At 43.9% G+C, this 23,974-nt stretch overlaps 1 protein-coding gene across 7 annotated transcripts in view; it reads left to right on the top strand.

Annotated features, from left to right (window-relative positions):
* The window catches only part of samd4a (sterile alpha motif domain containing 4A), a 234,686-nt gene that overhangs the window by 163,655 nt on the left and 47,057 nt on the right, over positions 1–23,974 (top strand). For all 7 annotated transcript variants that reach the window (XR_009787089.1, XR_009787090.1, XR_009787088.1 and 4 more), the window contains one exon: positions 16,512–16,638. Coding sequence is in view for 4 of the 7 variants with exons in the window: in XM_061765129.1 (XP_061621113.1) it covers positions 16,512–16,638 (127 nt within the window). In the remaining 3 variants the exon portion in view is untranslated. The remainder of the gene's footprint in view (positions 1–16,511; positions 16,639–23,974) is intronic.

The following is a 23,974-nucleotide window of genomic DNA, read 5'->3' on the forward strand; positions in this document are numbered from 1 at the left end:
AATAGGCAGGTTACAGTGAGGAATTTGTGTGGTTAGCATCTGAGACTGTCAATTGTGTGTAGACCAGACGTCCACACAGAAGTGTTGGAGCCATGTTGAAGATACTGCTTTTTCTGCTCTGACTCTAATACAATGACTTACTAGTTTCTCTATGCCTAGCAACCCGTACCTCTGGAGCCGCATGTGGTTCTTTCACCCTTCTGCTGCGGCTCTATGTGACTTTGAAATTGCATACTGTGGCGCTGACGTATCGCACAAGGAAAATGGAGGCACTTTTGTCTTTCAAAAGACATTTTTGAGCAATTACCGGAACAACAAGCTAGCATCTTACACAGCGGATAGAGTTGCGCAGTAGCCCCTAGCTTTACTTCTTTTAATGTACTCTGGAACTGACCTGGAGGTAACTGTGTCGAACACATCCCGCAGTCAACTAAGTGCAACATAACAGTAAACTGACTCAACAAACTAAGGGTGACATAAACACACACGAACGATAAGAATTAACGTCCTTATTATGGCAATAGTTCATGGACAAATCCAAGAAGAGGTTCTAAAGAAAACAGAACGTTTAATGTTACGTTCTACATGAACTATATTAAAAACATACATCGCTCACGCCTCACAGATGACAGCTTACAATCGTGTCTGAAGATGAAGGTGACGTCTTATTGCCCTGATGTGCAAATGCTGTGTGCTGAGGTTCAGGAGCAAAAATCACATTAACCAAGGTAAAATAAATATTTTAATTTGTTATTATTTTTCAAATACAGTGTATGTATTTTATATTGTTCGGTGAAATAGTCCGTTTCAATTCTAATTGACAGCTGACAGTACACTCATCATGCGATAAATGACAAACGCAGACAGCATTTTTGATTAGCTGCAAGTGAATATTTTAAGATTTGATTTATCCATCCGCTTCTCCTCACTAGGGTCGCGGGCGTGCTGGAGCCTATCCCAGCTGTCATCGGGCAGGAGGCGGGGTACACCCTGAACTGGTTGCCAGCCAATCGCAGGGCACATATATACAAACAACCATCCGCACTCACATTCATACCTACGGGCAATTTAGAGTCTCCAATTACTGCATGTTTTTGGGATGTGGGAGGAAACCGGAGTGCCCGGAGAAAACCCACGCAGGCACGGGGAGAACATGCAAACTCCACACAGGCGGGGCCGGGGATTGAACCCGGGTCCTCAGAACTGAGAGGCTGACGCTCTAACCAGTCGGCCACCGTGCCGCCAAGATTTGATTTAAGATTGAATAATTTAAGATTAAATTTCATAAATACTGGGAAGACCCAAATAGACAGTGACTTTTCAAGAGTTCAAACTGTTTTTGTTTCACGCAGAAATAAAATGTAATGTTCTCTGTAGCAGTTCACTGATTTCGTACAGTCAATGCAACACACTATAGTTTTTTTATACATAGGGTAAAAAGCGTTTTGTCGCTCCCCGTGTTTATTTTTTTTTCTTTTTCTTTTCCTTTCTCCTGTGGAAGATTGCTCTTTGAGGGTTTAAGGTATTTAAGGTTAGCCTAGTACCAACACATACACACAGTTCTACAGTAGACTCTTTTATCATTCTTGCACATTGCCACAGAGGTTAGTGATTGTAAGATGCAAAGCAAATGGAACAATGTTGAACACAATGCTGGTCGACATTCAAATCATCTCAAAAGGAAATGTGGAGATGCTTTAAATAACAACATTTTTGCAATGCAGTGGAACTTCGCGTTATGTTTTAAATTTGTTCCGTTACCCGGTTTGTAAGCCGAAACTTTCGTAAACTGAGGTAATGTTTCCCATTGAAATGGATGGAAATGAAATTAATCCGTTCCAGCCCTACAACGAAGTTGTCCTTAACTTATTTATCAGTGTGTGGTAATTATATAGTGCAATATAGAAATACGTAAAGACACACTATTATAAATAAATAACACACTAATTAGACTTTTAAAAATTTCTAGTTAACTTTAACGAAGGAGGAGAGAAAGGGGAGGAGGATTACAGCTCCTCCATTGAAGAAGAGTCTTCTTCCATAATATGGGGTAATTCTGATTCAGGTGTTGTTTTTTTATTTTATTTTTTTTATTTCGTAGGTCTCTTTTTATTCATTCAAGTCATTGGTTGACTTTGGCACAACAAATTGATCAAGGGAAAGTTTTCTTTTATTTTCTGATTTTTTTCAGAAATTGGGACATCACATAGTCATTTAAAAGATTAATTGCTCTGTTGGCCAGTTTTATTCAGGTAATGCTTTTCGATCAATGCCTGCACTTGACTCAATTTGCTGCACATTCTTTTGATCATTTTCACATTTTTTTCCTAAAACATGATGTGGAAGGTAGCATTCACTTTCCACAAAAATTGCAAACTCAGCAACAAATTCCTCCGCAACCTGTTTATTTCCTCCCAGTGCCTAATAAAACTGTGATTCCCACTTCTCAAACCAGCCTCGACTGACTTTAAAATCATATTTACCACCATTCGGACCCGCGGCATGTTTGCGAGCAGGTCCACATGCAGCATTTTTGCCATCACCAGCAAGCTCTTTCTCATTTGCCACCAATAAAGAGTAAAGAAATAAAAAAGATCCAGTACCTCATAGTTTCTTTGAAAACCTCCCCATCCGAAAAGGCTTTCTTGTTCTTTATCAAAAAATGTGAAGCTCTGAACGAGGCTTCGGTTGCTTTCTGTGATTTTGTTTCCACCGGTCTCGTGAAAAAAGTTTTTTCTAAAGCTGCCTTTAACCAACGGGCCTTTTCCGTCCTTTATGCGCTACCGGGTGGGTAGCTTGCATTGACGCTTTTGTGACAAGTTTTGAAGTGTCTCTCCACATTGTATTACAACAGTCGTCCCGCAAATAAGCCGCAAAAATGTTTTTTTTTTAAACGTAAAGAAGAACTCTTCCTCCCAATCACTGTGAAAATTGTAAGTCCTTTTCGCTTTTCTGCCATGGTTTTTTTGGGCTAAAGCACAAGTAAGCTAACTCCTCGTCACTGCTGCACTGTATCAGGAAAGTGGTGAGGGGACCGCGCACAAACATGAACTTTGACTTGAGGTCAAAGTTCGTTATACATAAAATATTTTTGTTTAATTTTTTTATATAAAACGACATTATTTAAAAAATTACATTAATGTAAGCAATTCTGATTCCAAATATAAAGCACACAAAAAAATTATTATAATTATAATAAGTGTTATTTTTATAATTATAATAAGTGTTATTTTTACAACATGACTCACAGGCGCCTTAAGTGGTCCGCATTGTTGACCCCTGGTTTAGACAGTCATTTACACTCACAATCACACTTGAGGACAATTTAGACACTTCATTTAACTAGTTTTCCTGCCGTGGATGTTAATATTTGTCAAGTGGAATCCAACTCTTTTAGGGATGCAATGAGTGCTCAAGTTTTTCAAGTACTCTTGAGTACAAATTGTTTTCTGCCTTGGGAATCCACTTTGTTTATGTCCTTTTTGGCTGGTCCCTTTTATGCCGGAAGTTTTACTGTGTCACAGTGGCGTTTTTAAGCTGCGGCTGTGGTTTCTTAGTATAATAATTTATATTTATTGAGAATCAGAGTCGATCAGTCGAACAGAACAAAGTTTCTAGAGGGGAGTGAGAGACGAAGACAAAAGACAAAGCACTAATTCTATACAAGATGAGAAAAGTAAATCATTACATATCTACAACAATTAAACATTAAATATGAGTGTTGTATGGGGCTGTAGTGCTACACCCTGTGAGGGAAGGACAGGACAAGGACAGGAGAAGAAGAATGGAGAACAAGGGTCGTGAACCTCTCCAAGTATCACCATAATTACTAACATGGAAATTGAGCAGCTAAATAAATCTAAGTTTTCATTTAAATCTAGGCAGAGGTTTTATTCTTAAAAACTACACTTAATATTACTGTAAGCCAATGTAATATTATGCAGTGTGAACATTAACACTGCGCTTAAATATGAAAAAAACATAAAATGGGAAATGTAAAAAATATACTTTTTTTTTTTTGTCCTGTTCGGCTGTTAGGTCAAGCAGAATGGAATATCTGTATCCCTTTTATGCCGGAACAGTTTTACTCTGTCACAGTGGAGTTTTTAAGCTGCCGCTGTGGTTTCTTAGTATTAGCATTGATATTTATTGAGAATATAAATCGATTAGTCGAACAGAACAAAGTTTCTAGAGGGGAGTGAGAAACGAAGGCAAAAGACAAAGCACTAATTGTAAACATGATGAGAAAAGTAAATTATTATATATCTACAACAATGAAACATTAGATATGAGTGTTGTATGGGGCCGTAGTGCTACACCCTGTGAAGGAAGGACAGGACAAGATAGAACAGAAGCAGCATGCGTGACAAAGGTGGTGAACCCGGCTATACAACTGAAGTGTGGTGGGAGTGACTATGTAAAACATTAAAGTCTATAGGAGGTGAGTGTGAGTGAGTGGATACCCAAGCAATTCACATATTCATGAGTTATTTGTTGCAATAAGTGAGTGGCCCGACACCCAGCGAAATAGTCCGAGGGGTGTGTGCCTGTGGACACATGCAAGTGAATTGACACCATTTCGCATGGAGAATGACTGACAGAAGTCTCCCGGAATTGCTGTGCCTGGCCCGCGGAGGCTGAGAACCCCACCCAATCAACCGAGAGGCGGGATCGGGCCCAGGAGTCCATCGGAGAGCAGCCCGGCGGACGGTACACGTCCCACACCGAGGGACCCAGTGTAGTCTGCCAGCCCCACCGAGGCGCCACGACAATCAGGCACGTGGAGGAGACCGCAGGGAGTCTGTGCTACCCCAACCTGCAGGGCCCAGGATGCAGCCAGTCCCCACCCAGCCTGAGGGCGGGAGGGTGTCCCTTGTTTGTTGGAAATTAGGGCGGATAGGGGCACCCGACAAGGCTATGATAAGGGGGGGGGGGACCCAGGGAGCAGCCGCGGGGCATGAGAGGGGAGCCCCAACGCCAAGCAGTCATCCAGCCCGGGGGGCACCACCATGAAGCTTAGTGAGAACCCACTTCCCCCCCTGTTACTATGACTGCCACGTCCCCGAAGGGCAGTCATTGGCTCTACCCCGTGTATCAGTGTTCCCTCGAGTGGTGTGGTGCATTAAAATCTGGAGAGGCCAGTCAGCCGGGGGGGTGGGCAGGGCTACCAGGCAATGCTGCCTAACGCCCAAGACCCACTGTCCCCCAGAGTTGGGTGTATGTGGGGCATTAAAAGATACATGGGGATGAGTGTGTGTGATGCATTAAAATCCAGGGGGGTAGGCAGGGTCCGGTAAACAGCACTGACGTGATGAAACCCGGTCCGACACCCACACCCCCCCGACCCCATACCAGTACCCCAGGAACCCCTGGATATGTATGTGTGCCCAGATGTTCCTAGTGAGAAAAATATATACAGTGAGTGTTGTGAGTGTGTGCTAGGTGAGTGATTAAGAGGCATGGCTCCTGCAGGTCGGGCCCATCAGGCAGGACAACCACAGACGAAGAGGGCCGCCCCACCCAGCCCCACATCACAGACCCCAGGATCCCCCCCACACTCCAGCCAGCACCCACTACCCGCCCCCGAGTGTGGGAGGTGGACCCCCCCAAACCAGATAGGGACAATCCACTTATTTAACTCATTTACTGCCAGCCCTCACAGTTTGATACTATTGGTATATACAGTAGGTGGCTGTTAAAGGTCCCGTGTTTCCCAAACCAACTTTTTTTAGTATTTGGGATGGAATATTGTTTCTGTGGTGCCTAAACATGTAAAATATGAATTAGAATCGTCGACTCATTCCTGAGTTCCAGAAATTTTTCTGCTGAGACGCCTGAAATCAGGTCATTCGAATTTCTCGAGCTTATCTACTTCATGAGCAAAGATCTCCGCCTTCCCTTTCTGCTCCCAAGCCAGTGCTGTCAAAATAACAAACACGTGCGCTCTCCCAAGTGTGTCTTCTACACAGAGGCAACCAATAACAGGAAAGGAAGCAGTCTTAGCCAAATATGGACAAAGCGGATACAAAACTGGATCAAACAGAAGTAGCTGTCAGAAGGGCCTTTTCTGGACACTCGTATGACAAAACCAAGGTGTTTTTTTAAAATGAAATAATGAAATTGACTGGGGGACTTCCAGGGGACTTCATGTGGGCAATGACAGTGAGACCCGGAGGGGTGTGATTGGGAGGAATTACCCTCCCCACCCCCACCCACCGCCCACAAGGACCCGAGTGGTGTTCTGTTATTGGACTTCTTCATAACGACATAAGAATGTCCATGTGCACTTGGCACAAGGACACGCCACAGTTCGATGATCAACTTTGTGGTCGTGTCATCGGACTTGCGACCACATATCTTGGACACTCGGGTGAAGAGAGGGTGGAGCTGTCAACCGATCACCACCTGGTGATAAGTTGGTTCCGATGGTGGGGGAATATGCCGATCCAACCCGGTAGACCCAAACATATTGTGAGGGTCTGTTGGGAACATCTGGGAGAGTCCCCTGTCAGAAGGAGCTTCAACTCCCACCTCCGACAGAACATTTCCCACGACCCGCGGGAGGCGGGGGTCTTTGAGTCTTAGTGGACCATGTTCTGTGCCTCCATTGCTGAGGCAGCTGATAAGAGCTGTGGCCGTAGGGGTGTGGTTGCCTGTCGTGGCGACAATACCCGAACCCGTTGATGGACACCAGCGGTAAGGGATGCCATCAAACTGAAGAAGGAATCCTATTGGGCCTTTTTGGCCTGTGGGACTCTGGAGGAAGCTGATGGGTACTGGGGGGGCAAGCAAAACGCAGCTTTGGTGGTCGCAGAGGCGTGGCCATGGAGAACGACTTCCGGCTTCCAGAAAATTCTGATCCAGCGTCTCAGGAGGGGGAAGCAGTGCACTGTCAACACTGTGTATAGTGTGGACGGTGCGCTACTGACGTCAACTCGGGACTTTTACACCATAAAAGCAAAGAAAGCAAAAAAAAACAAAAACTCACAAAACAGATGCACACATACAAAGAAATTCTCCTCACCCATACCTTCTTTCACACATAACAGAGTATGTAAATGCACTCAAAGAAAGGAAACTGAAACAATATCTTACCGTCTGCAATTTGCGGTGAGGAAACACTAGAGATTGGTTAAAATAAATAAATAAAATCAGTTACAAATGATAACAACAATAATAGTTATCATTAAATGATTAGATGTCAATAAAGTAATTAAAAGCAAAGTTAAAATGGTAGTGTCAATAAGAAAATCCATCCATCCATGTGCTGAACCGCTTATCCTCACCAGGGTCGCGGCTGTGCTGTACTCAGCTGACTTTGGCCGAGAGGCGGAGTACACCTGGCCTAAACTGGTTTCCAGCCAATCGCAGGGTACATATAGACAAACAACCATTCGCACCTACGGACTATTTTGAATCTTCAGTTAACCTACCATGCATGCTTTTGGAATGTGGGAGAAAACCGGAATACCCGAAGAAAACCCACACAGACACGGGGAAAACATGCAAACTCCACACAGGGAGGCCGGATTTGAACGCAGGACCTCAGAACTGTGGGGCAGATGTGCTCACCGTGCGATTTCAATAAGAAAAAAAAAGTAAAGTAAAATAAAAAACAAATGATAAAATGATACACAAAGATAGGTACTCGGGCTGCACAATATTAGAAAACAATGACGTTGCGATTTATTTTTATTTTTTTAATCCAGCGATATATATTGCGATGTGAAATAATAATCAGTGTTGGGAAGGTTTTTTTTCAAACTTCAGTTCCTCGTTCCAAAAATAAACTAGTTAAGTTCGTAGTTCATAATTCAAAATTTTGAACTAAGTTCACCGGTACAAAAACGAACTAGTTCATAATTCTTTTTTTATTTTTTAATGTTTCTGATGGGCTATTACCCTCAAAATACTGGCATTACCCCCCCCCCCCCCCTCCCTCATTGTTGCCATGCATTCAGTCCACACTAGTAGCCAGCTGCAGCTTTCATCCTACAAACTCAAAAACATAAGGAAAAACTTGTTGCTTGAATGGTGTAATTTTAAATGAAGATTTAAAACAAAACCAGGATTTTTGTCCTCAATGTGCAAATAAAAACATGCAACAAAGTATGACAGGAACGATGGTGAAATGACACTGATAACCTTCCGTTCCTAGCAGCTCTGCCTGACTATATTAACAAAATATTTGATCTATTCTTATATTAGAAAACTAATTCCATATTAGCGCAGTGTGATCGTACAGTGTTTTAAATAAAGCATTCTGATACAAAAGAATTTTCCTCGTAATCAATTTTTACAATTATGTACTGTATTACAAAAGAAAAAGAAAACATTCACTCATGCAGTTGTGGCGTACCTGCCTAATTGCACACCGAATCGGTTGCCAAATATGGCATTTATCCCCTGACATATAAGGCTCGTATAGTGTGTTCAGCCGGGTTTTGTCCTGGGAGCCCCTGCAAAACCTGGCACTCTTGAATGAAAATGTACTGTCGATCAAAACTCGTTCACATACGCCAGAATGAGCGCGTTCTCAATAACGTTTATCAGGCAGAAAGGAACTAAGTTCATTTCACGTTCGCCTAAAATATGAACGAGTTCATGAAACAACACTGCTTCTAATGCTTTTCCTCCGTCTACCCACATTGTTACGTTTTACTTTTACCTTGTTGTTTACTGTTTTGAATTTTTGACAGCAGAGTAGGCCCATTTTCAAAGCTACTAGCTTCAGCCGCGCCACTGCCCGGGCACCAACAAGGCTCTTCGGCTGCCTGGCTATCCCACCGTCTTCGCTTCAAAAGCTCCAACCACCGCACCACTTGCACACTTCTCCTTGAGAGGCTTTCCCTGCTAGAGGGACATGTCCGCCAACGAGAGCAGAATAGTTTGGTAACTGTAGATGTGGCGGACACCTAATGGCATAGGTTGTAGCTGACCTACTAGTCCTGTTAGCATTAACCCCAAGGGGCTAGCTAACAGCAGCGAGCCTGTTCAGACAAATGACAGATTGCATCCTTTAGCCAGTTCCATTCTTTCTTGGTGTACTGCCTCCCGCACGTTAGTCACTAATCACTCGTAACATCAAGCTTAAAAACCCAGCCAATGTAAAGTGTATCCCTGGGGCCAGCGCACCCGACATTGAAGCTAGCCTTAGGGAGCTGACACGCAGCAGGCCTAGACACCAACGCAGGGCTAACAACACTAGCTACTCGGATACATGTTGGCTCCAATGATACAAGGAGGAGGCAATCAGAGATTACAAAGAGGAACATAGCCAGCACTTGTAATTTCGCCAGAAAGATGTGTCGGCATTGAGTAATTGTCTCTGGGCCCTTGCCTGCAAGAACCAATGATGAGAGTTTTGCAGATTATTGTCACTTAACCGGTGGCTGGCTAGCTTCTGTAGCGAACAGGGACTGCAGTTTGTAGATATCTGGCCTAGTTTCTTGGCCAATGCCATGCTGAGGTAGGCGGGCCTTCGACCTTATGGGGTAGGCGCCATCACTATTTCTAGAAACATAGATTACTGTTTGAGCCTTGCCTTACAGCTCTCATTAGAGCAGGCTGGGACTCAGGTGATTAGCAAGCCTGTTGGAATGGCTGTGGAGTCTGTAAGGTTAAGGCTGACTAGCACTATCCTGTACTCCAACAACACTCACAGTTCTTTATGTAGAAAAGAGCGGCATACTATACTGTACATTCTGATTTACTAATGCATTGCAGACTGATATGCTTTCTACTGAGGTAGTGCTGTGTGAGGAGTTTAAGCATTCCTCCTCGATTCATTTTACCGACAAGTTGACAAATAACCATCAGATTCCTGCAGTATTAGTCTCTCGCCGCGCCGACAGCCTCTCGAAATACAATACAGGCTCTAGACGACGCAGTCTTATGAATATTACTACTAGGAATATGCTGGGGGCAAATAGCATCGATCAGCCCACTTTAATGAAAATTGGTCTTATGAATTTTAATCACTTTCCTCAAAAGCTTTGTTAGTCGAATGATCTTCTCAGAGACCATAATCTTAATATACTTGAGCTTTGTGAGACTTTGTTTAAACCATCCATCCATACATCCATCTTCTACCGCTTATCCGAGGTCAGGTCGCGGGGGCAGTTGCTTTAGCAGGGACGCCCAGACTTCCCTTTCCCCAGCCACTTCATCCATCTCTTCCGGGGGGATCCCGAGGCGTTCCCAGGCCAGCCGAAGGATGTAGTCTCTCCAGCGTGTCCTGGGTCGTCCCCGGGGTCTCCTCCCGGTGGGACGTGCCCGGAACACCTCACCAGGGAGGCGTCCGGGAGGCATCCGAATCAGATGCCCCAGCCACCTCATCTGGCTCCTCTCGATGTGAAGGAGCAACGGCTCTACTCTGAGATCCTCCCGGACGACCGAGCTTCTCACCCTATCTCTAAGGGAGAGCCCGGACACCCTGTGTTTATTTGTGTTTGAAATTGCCTCACTGAAAATATTTCTAGACAATAAAATATTTTGCTCCTCAATGTGAATTTGAGAAAGAAACCAGTTGATTATCTAAAAAAAGGAAAAAACAATCGGTCGCTCATTTTTAAGTGAAATGGCTTAGTTTTTTCTTGTGTATTCATAATTTCTCCTTAACCAAGCAAAAATACTTTTGCAAATACTCAATTATTCGATACAATTTTTAGTAGGATACTCTTATACTAAATTATTTGATAGCTGAAGCCATAAACTGTTTACTGCCACCGCCGAATATATTGGTCAAATGTTTTTCAACGGATAGGTGTGGAAAAGGGTCTCTCCCACCTTGTCTGTTAAATTCAAGCTTCTACACGACGAACAGATGCTGTAGGGTGTGGGAGGGGCTGCCTCCCTCTTCTCTGTGATCTTCCAGCTGGTCGGGCCGAGCCGTACCCGCAGGAGTCTAGCCTCTTATTGCACTCACTGCACATTTTTAGTACTCACACTGTACATACTTCGCACATTGGGCACATTAAAATCTCATTCAGGGTCCCCTGGGGGACTGGTACAAGGCATGATGGGGCGGGCACTGTCTGTGCTGGATTCCGGTCTGGTCAACCACCCCACCCCCTTCTCTGCCCTGCCGGTCCTCTAGTTTTAACGCATCATACACCCATCTGTGGGGGTAGGGCGTTGTCAGGCTGAGGAGGACACTCAGCCAGGTGTCCTGGCCTGCCATGCCTTTCCCCATGGATTTCTAATGCACCACATACATTTGCACATCCTTTGGGGAGCTGTTTGGCCTGGGTGGGGGTGACGGTTACAGGTCATCATTGCCCTGTGACCGTCTCGCAAACCCACACTAGTCTCTCCAATTTTAATGCACTACACCCCACCACACACAATCACGGCACTGGGACAATGGTTGCCAGTCAGGGACCTGGTAACAATAGGGTGGGCTTTCACATTTCCCTTTGGGTGGCGGCTGGCTCGCGCGTCGGTGGCTGGGGCCCCCATGCTCTCCGGGTATTCTAGGTCTGGCCCTTGTGTGTTATTGTACCACAGAATTATATGCAGCTGATCACATTGTTTTTTATCTTCAAATTCTGTGATAAGCTGCAAGGCTGCAGACACTAGGGCCTTCCCCATGTTTAACGGTGATTTGTTTGTGATATCGATTGTGTAATAGAATGTATTTTCTTTGTTTTCCAGTGTTAAATAGAGGTCCTCTCTCTTTAATTCATGTTTTCGTTTCACTACAATATTTCCATTTGATGATGGAATGAGTACAAGTCCTAATTGGAATAAGCCATCTCTTCCCAACAAATTCACAGGGCACTCCGGGACTTCGAAAATGGGCATTCTACAAGTTTTTCCCTGTGGGTCTCTAATCCACACAGGCTCAAGTTCCATGGCAAAAGTAATTTGTCCATTTGCAGATCTCACTAGTGCCTTATGTCCCGATAATCTGGAACCTGGAATCTTTTCCCGACATGCAGTCCTACATGCCCCTGTATCGCAAAGAAATATCATTTGTTTACCATTTACTGATAAAGTTATTTCAGGTTTTTCAGTGTCCAAACTCAGAATGTCCTGTAAATTGAAATCCACCTCCTCATTCTCTGTAATGTTTACACAGGAGGATTTGTTGAGTTGGGAAGCAGGCTGGCTTAGTCATGCAGTAGTTTGTCCGTATTCTCTTTTATTTTTATTAGGGCAATCACGCGCAATGTGGCCTTTGTTTCCACAGCACCAACAGATGTTCTTATCACAATAATTTCGATTTCTATCATTTCTTACTCTCCAACGGCCTCTGCCGCGTCCCCTAAAATTATCTCTTTCTCTGCCTTGATAGTATATTTCTGCTCTTTCGTCGAGGAAGACATCAATTTTTTTTTTCTTCTTTTTCTCTAACACTCTCTCTGCGTGGAGGGCATGATTAACATATTCCTCCAGTGGGCCAGTTGCTAGGTTTATCCAATGTTTATCTACCCATCTGTTAATGTGTTCTTTTGAATTCGCATGTAAAGCATTTTTTAACTGCAGTTGATAAGGGCCCTGAGGACTAGCATCCTCATTCAAGCCGCTGTTTGCTTTAAAACATTCATTCTAACTCTATATTCTTCAAAAAGTTCGTCATCCTTTTGTTTCACCCTATTAATTTCCGTGTAATTTGCTCTTTTGCGGAACCTGGCTGTGGTTCTCTCTATCAAACCCCTAACTCTATATTGTAATTCTTTGTCATCATGTGGCATTATAACACCATGGTGCTTTGGGTCCCAATCCCCTCGGCAAAGATGCCAATCAGGCCCCATTGCCGTCATCCAAACTTGTTGAGTCTCTGTCCCATTTAAATGATAAGATTGTCTAAGATTTTCTATTTCCTCAACAAACTGGACAATGTCTACTTTGTAAGGTGTGATGCCGGCTACGGCCTTTTTCACATCCTCATTTGTCCAGGTCCTATAGACCAAAAGAGTTTCTCTGCGATCTTCTTGTACATTTGGATTTGCCACTTCAATCATCGGAAATAAATCCATATCTCCCTCGTCTGAGGTTATATTTGTTATTTTGGGAGTGGGAGAAAATGTTTCTCCCAAATTTCTAGACCAATTCATTTGTACCCCTCCCGATCGTAAAATTTGTTGTGTTTGTGCCTCTTGAGTTGGAGGATTTTCATGAGGTGGCAAAACCGGGTACAATGGTGCTGATGCTTTTGTTTCCTTACTTTTTTTACAACTTTCTTCAATTATCTTTTTCTCGCTAGTTCTTATTATTGGTCCTGTCTCGTCATCTTCCTGTCTTTGAAACAACATATTTTTATGTCTACCTTCCTGCTCTTTTTGTTCATTTGTTAAGTGTTTCTTATTCTCCCTTCCTTTTTCTCTTTTTGACGCCATGTTTAACCAGAAGAGTAAGTCGTCAAATCCATCTTTTTGTATTTGTGATATATCATTTTTGTGTCGACACTTTATTTCGTTTTGAAGTTTCACTATTTTTTGCGAATTTAGCTGGCCAGCGAAACCGTATTTGGTTATCCACGTGTTTAAATGTTCTATTTTGGAAGGGTTTTGGAGTTGAACATATTTCCAATCTTTACATGTTAGGCCTATTTTTGGATCCGGTTTATTGTTGTTATTTCCCATTTTTGTGAATTTGGAAGTCAGTTCATTTGCACCTAGAGTGACCTAAATACTGACTTTATTCAAAAATGACAGGGTGACAATTAATGTCTGAGTTTTGGTAATTCTCAAGCTTCTACCCTAATTGGGGCGGAGAATTCTTGCCTTTGCTTCCAAACTCAGTTGTCACTTACAATCCCGTCTTATACATTCATACTTTTACACATACACACGATATTAATAACGTTTTTATAAACACACGAAAACACGGAAACACAGAAACACAGAAATACAGAAATACGGAATTTAAGTACGTACAGGACTCCGCCGTCCCCACGGATTTTATCGGATTCCGTCCTCCATCTTTCTCACTTGCCAGTGACTAGTATTACACAAGGTTTATTCTGCCGCAGACTTCTTCGTCGCGCAATTCATTCACTCTTTTATTCCTTTTTCCTAAAATTTTTTTAAAATTTAACTCACCAAAGTCGTCTTCAATCCTGTGGATTGTCGTCAACCTCCAGATCCCAGTTGAGAAGTCCGAAGACCAGTCCCGGAAAGGGTCTCAAATGCCATGGCCACGGTCTCTTAACTGGATGTCGGCTCCACAACTGGAATCTTCGGGTGTGTTGACATCCGGCTCGAAGGACCAATTTATGTTGGATTAATCTTACCCAACATTATAATAGACACAAAAGGAATGAAGACGCTTGTTACTTTTTCTCATGAGGAGGGCGTATGGGAGATTGTTCAGATCACAGTCTCTCAACACGCTCTAAACAATCCCCCCCCCTCGCTCCTGCATTTATTTGAAATAGGAGGGATTTACAATCATAATGTTCTAAGCAATAAGACACAACACAGAATATTTGATAATAAGAGGGTTTTTTCCCAGACATTGTATTCTAAGCAATAAGACACAACACATAATATTTGATAATATTCTAAGTAATAAGACACAACACAAAATATTTGATAATAAGAGGGTTTTTTCCCAGACATAGTATTCTAAGCAATAAGACACAACACATAATATTTGATCAACACCTGTCACGATCCGACCACATCCGATCACGTCCTTGGTCCAAGCACCCTTCCATGGATGATGCTGAGTCTTCTTTTTGAAGGCGAAACATCTAAAATTGTCCATCATACTAATGCAAGCTAAGCAAATAAATGATAACTTCTATAATATATTTAACAGTGGGGGTGACGGTTACGGGTCATCATTGCCCTGTGACCGTCTCGCAAACCCACACTAGTCTCTCCAATTTTAATGCACTACACCCCACCACACACAATCACGGCACTGGGACAATGGTTGCCAGTCAGGGACCTGGTAACAATAGGGTGGGCTTTCACATTTCCCTTTGGGTGGCGGCTGGCTCGCGCGTCGGTGGCTGGGGCCCCCATGCTCTCCGGGAGTGGTGGGGCCGGTGGGGCGTGCTGGGTGGTGGCCACCCCACGGTCCTGGGGGGTGGGTGGCGTCCCCTTGGTTGGGTCCTCTGCTCTGGACGAGCTTGCTGGCTCTCCCCCCCTTGTGGGACACTCAAAAAGAATCCCACCGCACCACTCGTCAGTAGCATTGCCTTGCTCATTTCCCACATCCTGTCCTGTCCTGCCCTTTTCTGTCCTCTCTTATCTTGTTCTCTTGGTTAGTTATTGCATGTCCTCATAGGGTGTGTTCCCCCCATCCACAAATAAGAACACGATTTGACTGTTGTAATGTTACTTCTGCTCAAATATCTAGACTAACTACTGTTTTGCTGTGGTTCCCAACCCTATTCCCCTTGTCCATTCTGTCCCTTTGCCTGTTTCCTAAAACCATTTTCTGTTCAGCTGCATTTTCAATAAAACAAAAAAATAAGCAGAGGGAGTATTTCAAACTTCCCTGTTGCACAGCAAAACTGTTCCAGCACAAAAGTCATACAGCTCCACCATTCTGCAAGGCCATGCAGCTGAACAGAAGAGGTTTAAAAAAAAAAAAGTGTGTATCCCAATCCTGAGAATAGAAGTTCATGGAGTGAATGGTGAACACCATATTTAAAAAAAAAATGGCACTCTCAAGCCATGTGGTGGGTCAGCCTTGCTCATGGTACGTTTCCTAATTGTATATCGCTAAATAAATGTTTATTTTGTATATGTTGTTTTTTAGTTTAAGGTGTCACAAAAGCTAAAATATTAGCGTCAAAGTGACTGTTCTGCATGACGTTTCTTTTCACAACAAAAGCTTATTTTGTCCGCTTTTTGGTCAGAAGTCTGCTTTTGGTGAAACCAACCCGTGTTCTACTGCTGATTACTACAACATGTTTTCTGATTAAAGAAGAGAGTCTACTCTTTCTTTTGGTAGGTTCTGTGCATATATTGTCACAGAACACAATATTCTGTGGGTTTTGAAAGATCAATCAAGACGTTCTAAAACGACTGGCAATATGAGTAACTCTGCTTTGCAGTGAATTCGGTAATCTAATGCATTTTGGGGGGAATTTTCACAATATTTAAGGCATATTAAGAACTAATATTAAAGGAGACATATAATTTTTTTTCACAATTTAAGTCCCCAGGTCTCTGACATTCTTGTCCAACTTGGTGACTTTGTCACTATATTCAGCAATTTTTCCACCCCGTAATGACTATTTTTACAAAAGAGCAACAAGTAACAAATCTCGTGACTTTTTGTGTTATCTTTGGCGACCTCTGGAGACTCTGTGTCCAGACTTCATATGAATAGGGCTTGGGTGAAGCGGAAGCCACTACTGGGTTATTTAATCATACCCCAGAGACGCAACTATGTGTATGTGTTAGAAGTTAACTGTAAAACAATTTTGGACAGCAAGTGACGACACATACAGTATAGTCGCTAGATACCCGCGAGCTGGTGCATCTGGCATTTTTTTCTCGTCAACAAGTTGATTAAATGGTTTTGTTTCTTTTTCTTTTCTTCAGGGTCTGTGGTTTGCCAATCCTGGGGGCAGCAACAGCATGCCAAGTCGAACCCACAGCTCTGTGCAACGTACCCGCTCCCTGCCGGTTCACACAACACCTCAAACTATGGTCATGTTCCAACAAGCTGGTAGGAACCTTTGAACGAAACTCACACACACTCAAATCCTCTACTTTGTGTCTTTTGACAGAACAGGACACACAAAATTGACCTGTTCAGTTTGATAAAAATAAAGTTTGCATTAAAAGGAACTTGCAGCTTGTTGTGAAAAACTTTTTTTGCAATGTATTGCAGCTCTGTAGGCACAGTGACCGACTGGTTAGAGCATCTGCCTCACAGTTCTGAGGAACAGGGTTCAATCCCCGACCCCGCCTGTGTGGAGTTTGCATGTTCTCCCCGTGCCTGCTTGGGTTTTCTTCGTGCACTCCGGTTTCCTCCCACATCCCAAAAACATGTCTGGTAGGTTAATTGAAGACTCTACATTGTCCCTAGGTGTGAATGTAAGTGTGAATGGTTGTTTGGTTGTATCTGCCCTGCGAATGGCTGGAAACCAGTTCAGGGTGTACCCCGCCTCCTGCCCGATGATAGCTGGGATGCGCACGCCCGCGACCCTAGTGAGGAGAAGCAGCTCAGAAAATGGATGGATGGATACAGCTCTGTAACCTGCATGCACATTCATTGCAGGTTCAAACGAAACTAAAATATTTAATTCTATGCCTGTCTAGGAAGCAGGCAAATTTTATTTTGTTGAGCGCTTCTGACTGCATAGTATTCAATTTTATAAATTAGTCTCAAAGACAAATCACTCAATAAACACACAACGCTGTATTAGTTGTTCCTAACCACTGATTGAACCCCAGGGGTTCGGTGAGTCAGTCTCAAGGGTTCAGCAGAGAACAAGACACAAGCAGTATGTGCGTGTGTGTGTTCATCCGTTCGTGTTCGTCCGTAAAATACTTTTCACTGTATTTAGCAGGGCAAAGCGCGCCGTTGACGGGAAAATTGTTTGTGTATGTGCTGCGAAGGCGTGACAATGGAATACTGTGTCGCGTTGCTATGCTCAAGGGTGTGTGTGTGTGTATGGGGAGGGGCACCTCAAGTTAGAGCACCGGTGCCGTGGCATCAGACGGCGCTTCAAAGAAATTATGGGGAACGTTCCCATAAAGGCAATGCAAGGACATTGAAATGCAGCTCTGTAGGCATGGTGGACGACTGGTTAGCACCTCTGCCTCACAGTTCTGAGGTCCCAGGGTCAAATCCAGTCTCGCTCGTGAAGAATTTGCATGTTTTCACTTTGCCTGCATGGGTTTTCTGCAGGTACTCGGGTTTCCTCCCACATTCCAAAAACATGCGTGGTAGGTTAATTGAAGACTCTAAATTGCCCATAGGTACACTCATGTGAGTGTGAATGATTGTTTGTCTATATGTGCCGTGCGATTGGCAGGCGACCAGTTCAGGGTGTACCCCGCCTCTCTCCCAGAGTCAGTCGAGATTCTGTCCATAGAAGTTATGAACCAGCACACCGTCGACCGCGACCGTAGTGAGGATAAGCAATATGGGAAATGGATGGATGGATGAGCTTGCGCATTTCTCAACCAATTTTCATGAAGTTCATGTTTTTTGTGCTATTGTGTGCTATTTATACATCTATCCATCCATCGATTTTCTTCTGCTTATCCGAGGTCGGGTCGGCAGGGTAGTAGCTTTAGCATGGAAGCCCAGACTATGCTCTCCCCAAGCTCAACAATGTTTTTTTATAATAATAGTTATATTTCTAAACTGCACAGGTTGTGCTTCGAGCAGAAGTAGGGACTGGTTTCAAGGACAATGGCAACCACACAAGATCCCATTCACCGCCACCATCCATCCATCCATCCATCTTCTACCGCTTTTCCGAGGTCGGGTCGTGGGGGAAGTAGCTTTAGCAGGGACGTCCAGACTTCCCTTTCCCCAGCCACTTCATCCATCTCTTCCGGGGGGATCCCGAGGCGTTCCCAGGCCAGCCGAAGGATGTAGTCTCTCCAGCGTGTCCTGGGTCGTCCCCGGGGTCTCCTCCCAGTGGGACGTGCCCGGAACACCTCACCAGGGAGGCGTCCGGGAGGCATCTGAATCAGATGCCCCAGCCACCTCATCTGGCTCCTCTCGATGTGAAGGAGCAACGGCTCTACTCTGAGATCCTCCCAGATGACCGAGCTTCTCACCCTATCTCTAAGGGAGAGCCCGGACACCCTGCGGAGGAAACTCATTTCGGCCGCTTGTATCACCACAGCTCGTGACCATAGGTGAGGGTAGGAACGTAGATCCACCGGTAAATCGAGAGCTTCGCCTTTCGGCTTAGCTCCATCTTTACCACAACGGATCGATACAAAGTCAGCATCACTGCAGACGCTGCACCGATCCGCCTGTCGATCTCCCGTTCCATTCTTCCCTCACTCGTGAACAAGACCCCAAGATACTTGAACTCCTCCACTTGGGGCAGGATCTCATCTGCCATCTGGAGAGGGCACGCCACCCTTTTCCGACTGAGGACCGTGGTCTCAGATTTGGAGGTGCTGATTCTCATCCCAGCCGCTTCACACTCGGCTGCGAACTGCTCCAATGAAAGTTGGAGGTCACGGCTTGATGAAGCCAACAGAACCACATCATCTGCAAAAAGCAGAGATGCAATACTGAGGCCACCAAACCGGCCCCCCTCTACACCTCGGCTGCGCCTAGACATTCTGTCCATAAAAGTTATGAACAGAATCGGTGACAAAGGGCAGCCTTGGCAGAGTCCAACCCTCACCGGAAACGAGTCTGACTTACTGCCGGATATGTGGACCAAACTCTGACTCCGGTCGTACAGGATACAGCCCGTATCAGGGGGTTCAGTACCCCATACTTCCGAAGCACCCCCCACAGGACCACCCGAGGGACACGGTCGAACGCCCTCTCTAAGTCCACAAAACACATGTAGACTGGTTGGGCGAACTCCCATGCACCCTCGAGGACCCTGCCAAGGGTGTAAAGCTGGTCCACTGTTCCACGGCCAGGACGAAAACCACACTGCTCCTCCTGAATCTGGGATTCAACTTCCCGACGGACCCTCCTCTCCAGCACCCCTGAATCGACCTTACCAGGGAGGCTGAGGAGTGTGATCCCCCTGTAGTTGGAACACACCCTCCGGTCCCCCTTCTTAAAAAGGGGGACCACCACCCCAGTCTGCCAATTCACCGCCACCAAAGAATAAAATCCAGATGTGGATAAACCCTTGCTAGATTTTATGTGCAAGGTAATAAAAACCTGGAATATTGAGCAAACAGTAGAGGAGGAGGATGAGGAGGAAGAAAGTGCAGGTGTGGGAGCCCCATTTGTCCATGCATTTTTGTCTAATGTAAATTCTGTACATAGTTATAATAGTAAATAAATGATGTTTGATGTTTGAGATTTTCACTAAAAATATTGGTGTTGAAGTCATTGTTCTGCTTCATCTGTCTGCTTTCAGAAAAAGGCTGTTTTCTCAGCTTTATTCCTTCAGAAACAGATTTGGTTGAAACTAGCCTATATGTGACTTCTGATTACTAAAGAACTGTATAAACTTGAGACAAAAAAAAAAATTCGGATTAAAGAAGAGAGTCTGATCTTTCTTTTGGTGTTTTTGCTGTTTACACAATATTCTGTGGGCCTTGAAAAATGAGTGAAATTGCTTGAAAATGCCTGGCAGTCTGGGGGGGGTTCCCTGCTCAGGGAACGACTGGCAGTGAATGAGTTAAAAGTAAAAAGTAGTCCTCAAATAATTAATTGAGTATGTATTGGTTAAAAAAAATAAAAAATCAAGTACTGAGTAACTGGTAAGTTATGATTTGTTCTTCCATCCATCCATTTTCTGAGCCGCTTATCCTCACTAGGGTTGCGGGAGTGCTGGAGCCTATCCCAGCTATCAACGGGCAGGAGGCGGGGTACACCCTGAACTGGTTGCCAGCCAATCACAGGGCACATTTAAACAAACAACCATTTGCACTCACATTCACACCTACAGTCTTCAATCAACCTACCACGCATGTCTTTGGGATGTGGGAGGAAACCGGAGTGCCTGGAGAAAACCCACGCTGGCACGGGGAGAACATGCAAACTCCACACAGGCTGGATTGAACCTTGGTCCTCAGAACTGTGAGGCAGACGCTCTAACCAGTCGCCCATGATTTGTTCATTTTGTTTAAATAAATAAATCGTCAAATAGACAAATATATGAATACGAATTTCAAATTTAAATATTGCCTATCAATATCACTTGTAAATAATGTTTCGTAAAATAAATTGGGGCAAATCCAGCCAAAATGGTTTTAACCTTCTTTGTTTAAACACATGAAAAAACACAATAGGGTCACCAGACAGAGATATAATAGAATTAAATATAATTTTTCATTTTATGTAATATTGAACCCACATTTATCGGCAATGCTGACATGTTTTGTTCCTTTAAAACAACTTACATCCTAATTCTTAGTGCTGGGCTTACATTGCTCAACGCTTTTCTCCCTGCCCCTTTTGAATGCGCTCCCGCCGCTCAGCCCTTTCAACAGATATCTCACAATGGGTCTGAATGGGTCAGAGGAATTGCAATTTGTATTCATGCACTGCGGTTGACCACATTACATTTTGAAAACACAAACTGGTTGTACTGGATGTTTCACAAGTTCTTGTCGGCTGAAATGTGGACATTTTTAGGCATACACACAAATGACGCATGACATTAAGTAGCTGTTCTTTTTCATAGTATAGCCTGGAGGAATGTGAACTTGTCCAAATAAAAAGCCCCTGCATGCCTGAAACTTCAGTGAATTTAAAACCCCTGCAATCTTGTATAGTGGTCACAACAACATAAGGGAGAAAGGAACCTATTTCTGCATGTATGGTTTGGTTCAGTCTGTGGATCAATAAAAGAATTTAGGATGTGAGGAATGAGAGATGATGAGTTGGGAGATGATAAGGGATGTGGATTTGCTGCCGCATGATGCATGTAAGTGCAAACATAACGATTGGAACGATTCTGAGAGCGTGCTGCATGAAGGGCATACAGAAACCAAACATTCATACCATAGGAAGTGAAATTAGTAGGCTAGTTCGTGCAACCACAGAAGCCTGTCGTAAGCGTCACACTTTGTGAGTTTCAAAATTGTGTCAACTGTCAAAGTGGGATTATCAATACACATTTTAACTCACATTTTTATCACAACAAATGCTAATGCTGAACCACCAAGGAAGGGTTTTAAACTCCCCAGTGTACTGGGGACGTCTTCTTTCTTCTGTTCTTCTGCCTAGTTACGCAAGTGTGTGCGTGTGGTGTCCGCGCATCACTTCATACAACAGATGATTGGTCGTTGCTTGGCTTTTATGACCTATCTTCTGCTCTTCTATGACCTATCGACGGGCAATCAGTTAGTAGCATGGATTTTTGCTAAAAGTGTATGCTAACAGTGAATCCTCTTTCTTAGAGGTGATTATTTAGCCTTATTAGGCTGAGCTTTCCAGCCATCCTTTGCAGAAGATAACGGAAGATGAGGAGTTGGGACCATAGGAGCTGCTGGGACCGTCTTGCATTATGACACGTGAACCCACGCAGCTCTTTCAGCAACTTGCACTGCTGTGTGGGTCACAAAAAGGACTTGGAAAGTCCCCAGCCAGCGCTGATGTCGCCACGTTTTCCGCCGGAAGTTATTAATTAGCACAAAGTCACCGTGTTTGATGACATGCAGGGGTCTGTCGGCCGCCCTTGGGAGTGCTAATTGGACATGTTTCTTGAAATTTATTTGTCGATAATGTGCAATACCTGAACAATTTGTATGTCCATAGGCGGACCTGGCTTTGGTATAGCCAAATGGATCCAGTCCAATGGAGTGCCTGCAAAGACAATCTCAAAAAGGGATAGGGTGCACACGCATCCTCATATTTAACTGACTTCCCAGAATTTATTTGCATGTGGTAGCAACCATGTCTTCTGAGATCAAATTGTAATCTGTCAGAAAGCTGTTGTCTAAAGAAAGCGTTCCAAGAATTGTAAAAATTATTCTGAGAATAATTTCGGTCAATTGTACTACTACCACTTACTTAAATTATTACTTAAACATGTCTACCAGACAGTATTTTGTAAGTACATTGATCATTATTTCATTATATTCATTATCAGTATAGAGTCATTATGATCCAACCCCTTATCCATTATCAACAAATATAACATTTATACATTATCATTATCTTTGAGACTGATAAAACATTACATGTAAGTAGATAAAAAGTGTTCTATACACATTACAAAATTTTGGATGGAATTTAAGCTCCAGCTCGGTACTTTTCCTTTCCCCCAAAAGCCTGTGTCTGTGTCAACACGAGGTCATGTAACTAATGAGTGAAGGGTTTTGTAGTAGTAGTCACTGTCGGACTTAAACATGACCCTGACCTGAATCCCTAACCCCTGAAATTTAATCCGGGACTGTAACCTAAACTTTATAACCTGGATTTGAACCCAGACTTTAAGGATTCGATCCTTACCAATGGAATGTGTGGAAAGCAATTAGCAATAACACTTAATACAAAGACAACATTGTTTCAAATACAGTAAACCATATGAAATGGTCCAATTTTCAAGGAATTAAAAATGTCTTTCCCGTAATTCTTCGTTTGGAGGACAACAGGTCCGTTTGGATCCTGTGGTGACAACCGACATCCAGAGCCCCGAAAACCCCCCGTCCTTAATTCTTTGGTTGGAGGTAGGACTCGTGCGCTGGTCCTGGATGATCAGTTACTCCTGGGGTACCCTGAATTGGCAATCAATTCAAGGATCCCACTTCTGACACCAACTGTTTTGGCAAATATTTTTCTGACAGCATAAGTAAGGAGGCGGCACGGTGGCCGACTGGTTAGAGTGTCAGCCTCACAGTTCTGAGGACACGGGTTCAATCCACGGCCCCGCCTGTGTGGAGTTTGCATGTTCTCCCCGTGCCTGCGTGGTTTTTCTCCGGGCACTCCGGTTTCCTCCCACATCCCTAAAACATGCATTAATTGGAGACTCTAAATTGCCCGTAGGTGTGACTGTGAGTGCGAATGGTTGTTTGTTTGTATGTGCCCTGCGATTGGCTGGCAACCAGTTCAGGGTGTACCCATCCTCCTGCCCGTTGATAGCTGGGATAGGCTCCAGCACGCCCGCGACCCTAGTGAGGAGAAGCGGCTCAGAAAATGGATGGATGGATGGACAAAGTCCCAACTTCGTTGGAATTGGAGTTGTATAAGGTCTTTTTTTTTCTGCCCGACTTCCAGAGTCACTCAGGAACAAACGAGCAATTACAATTGTTGGACAAAATGTTGCTATCGATATGCAGTACATTACCATAGATTTTTATCTTTCACAGTAAATTATCATGTCACTGTCCATCAGCGATATCAAGATTACTGATACTTATCCAAAAAACTCTGTTAAAAGTACAGAAGC

This window comes from Phyllopteryx taeniolatus, unplaced genomic scaffold, assembly GCF_024500385.1.
Source record: "Phyllopteryx taeniolatus isolate TA_2022b unplaced genomic scaffold, UOR_Ptae_1.2 contig_26, whole genome shotgun sequence".
Lineage (NCBI taxonomy): Eukaryota > Metazoa > Chordata > Actinopteri > Syngnathiformes > Syngnathidae > Phyllopteryx > Phyllopteryx taeniolatus.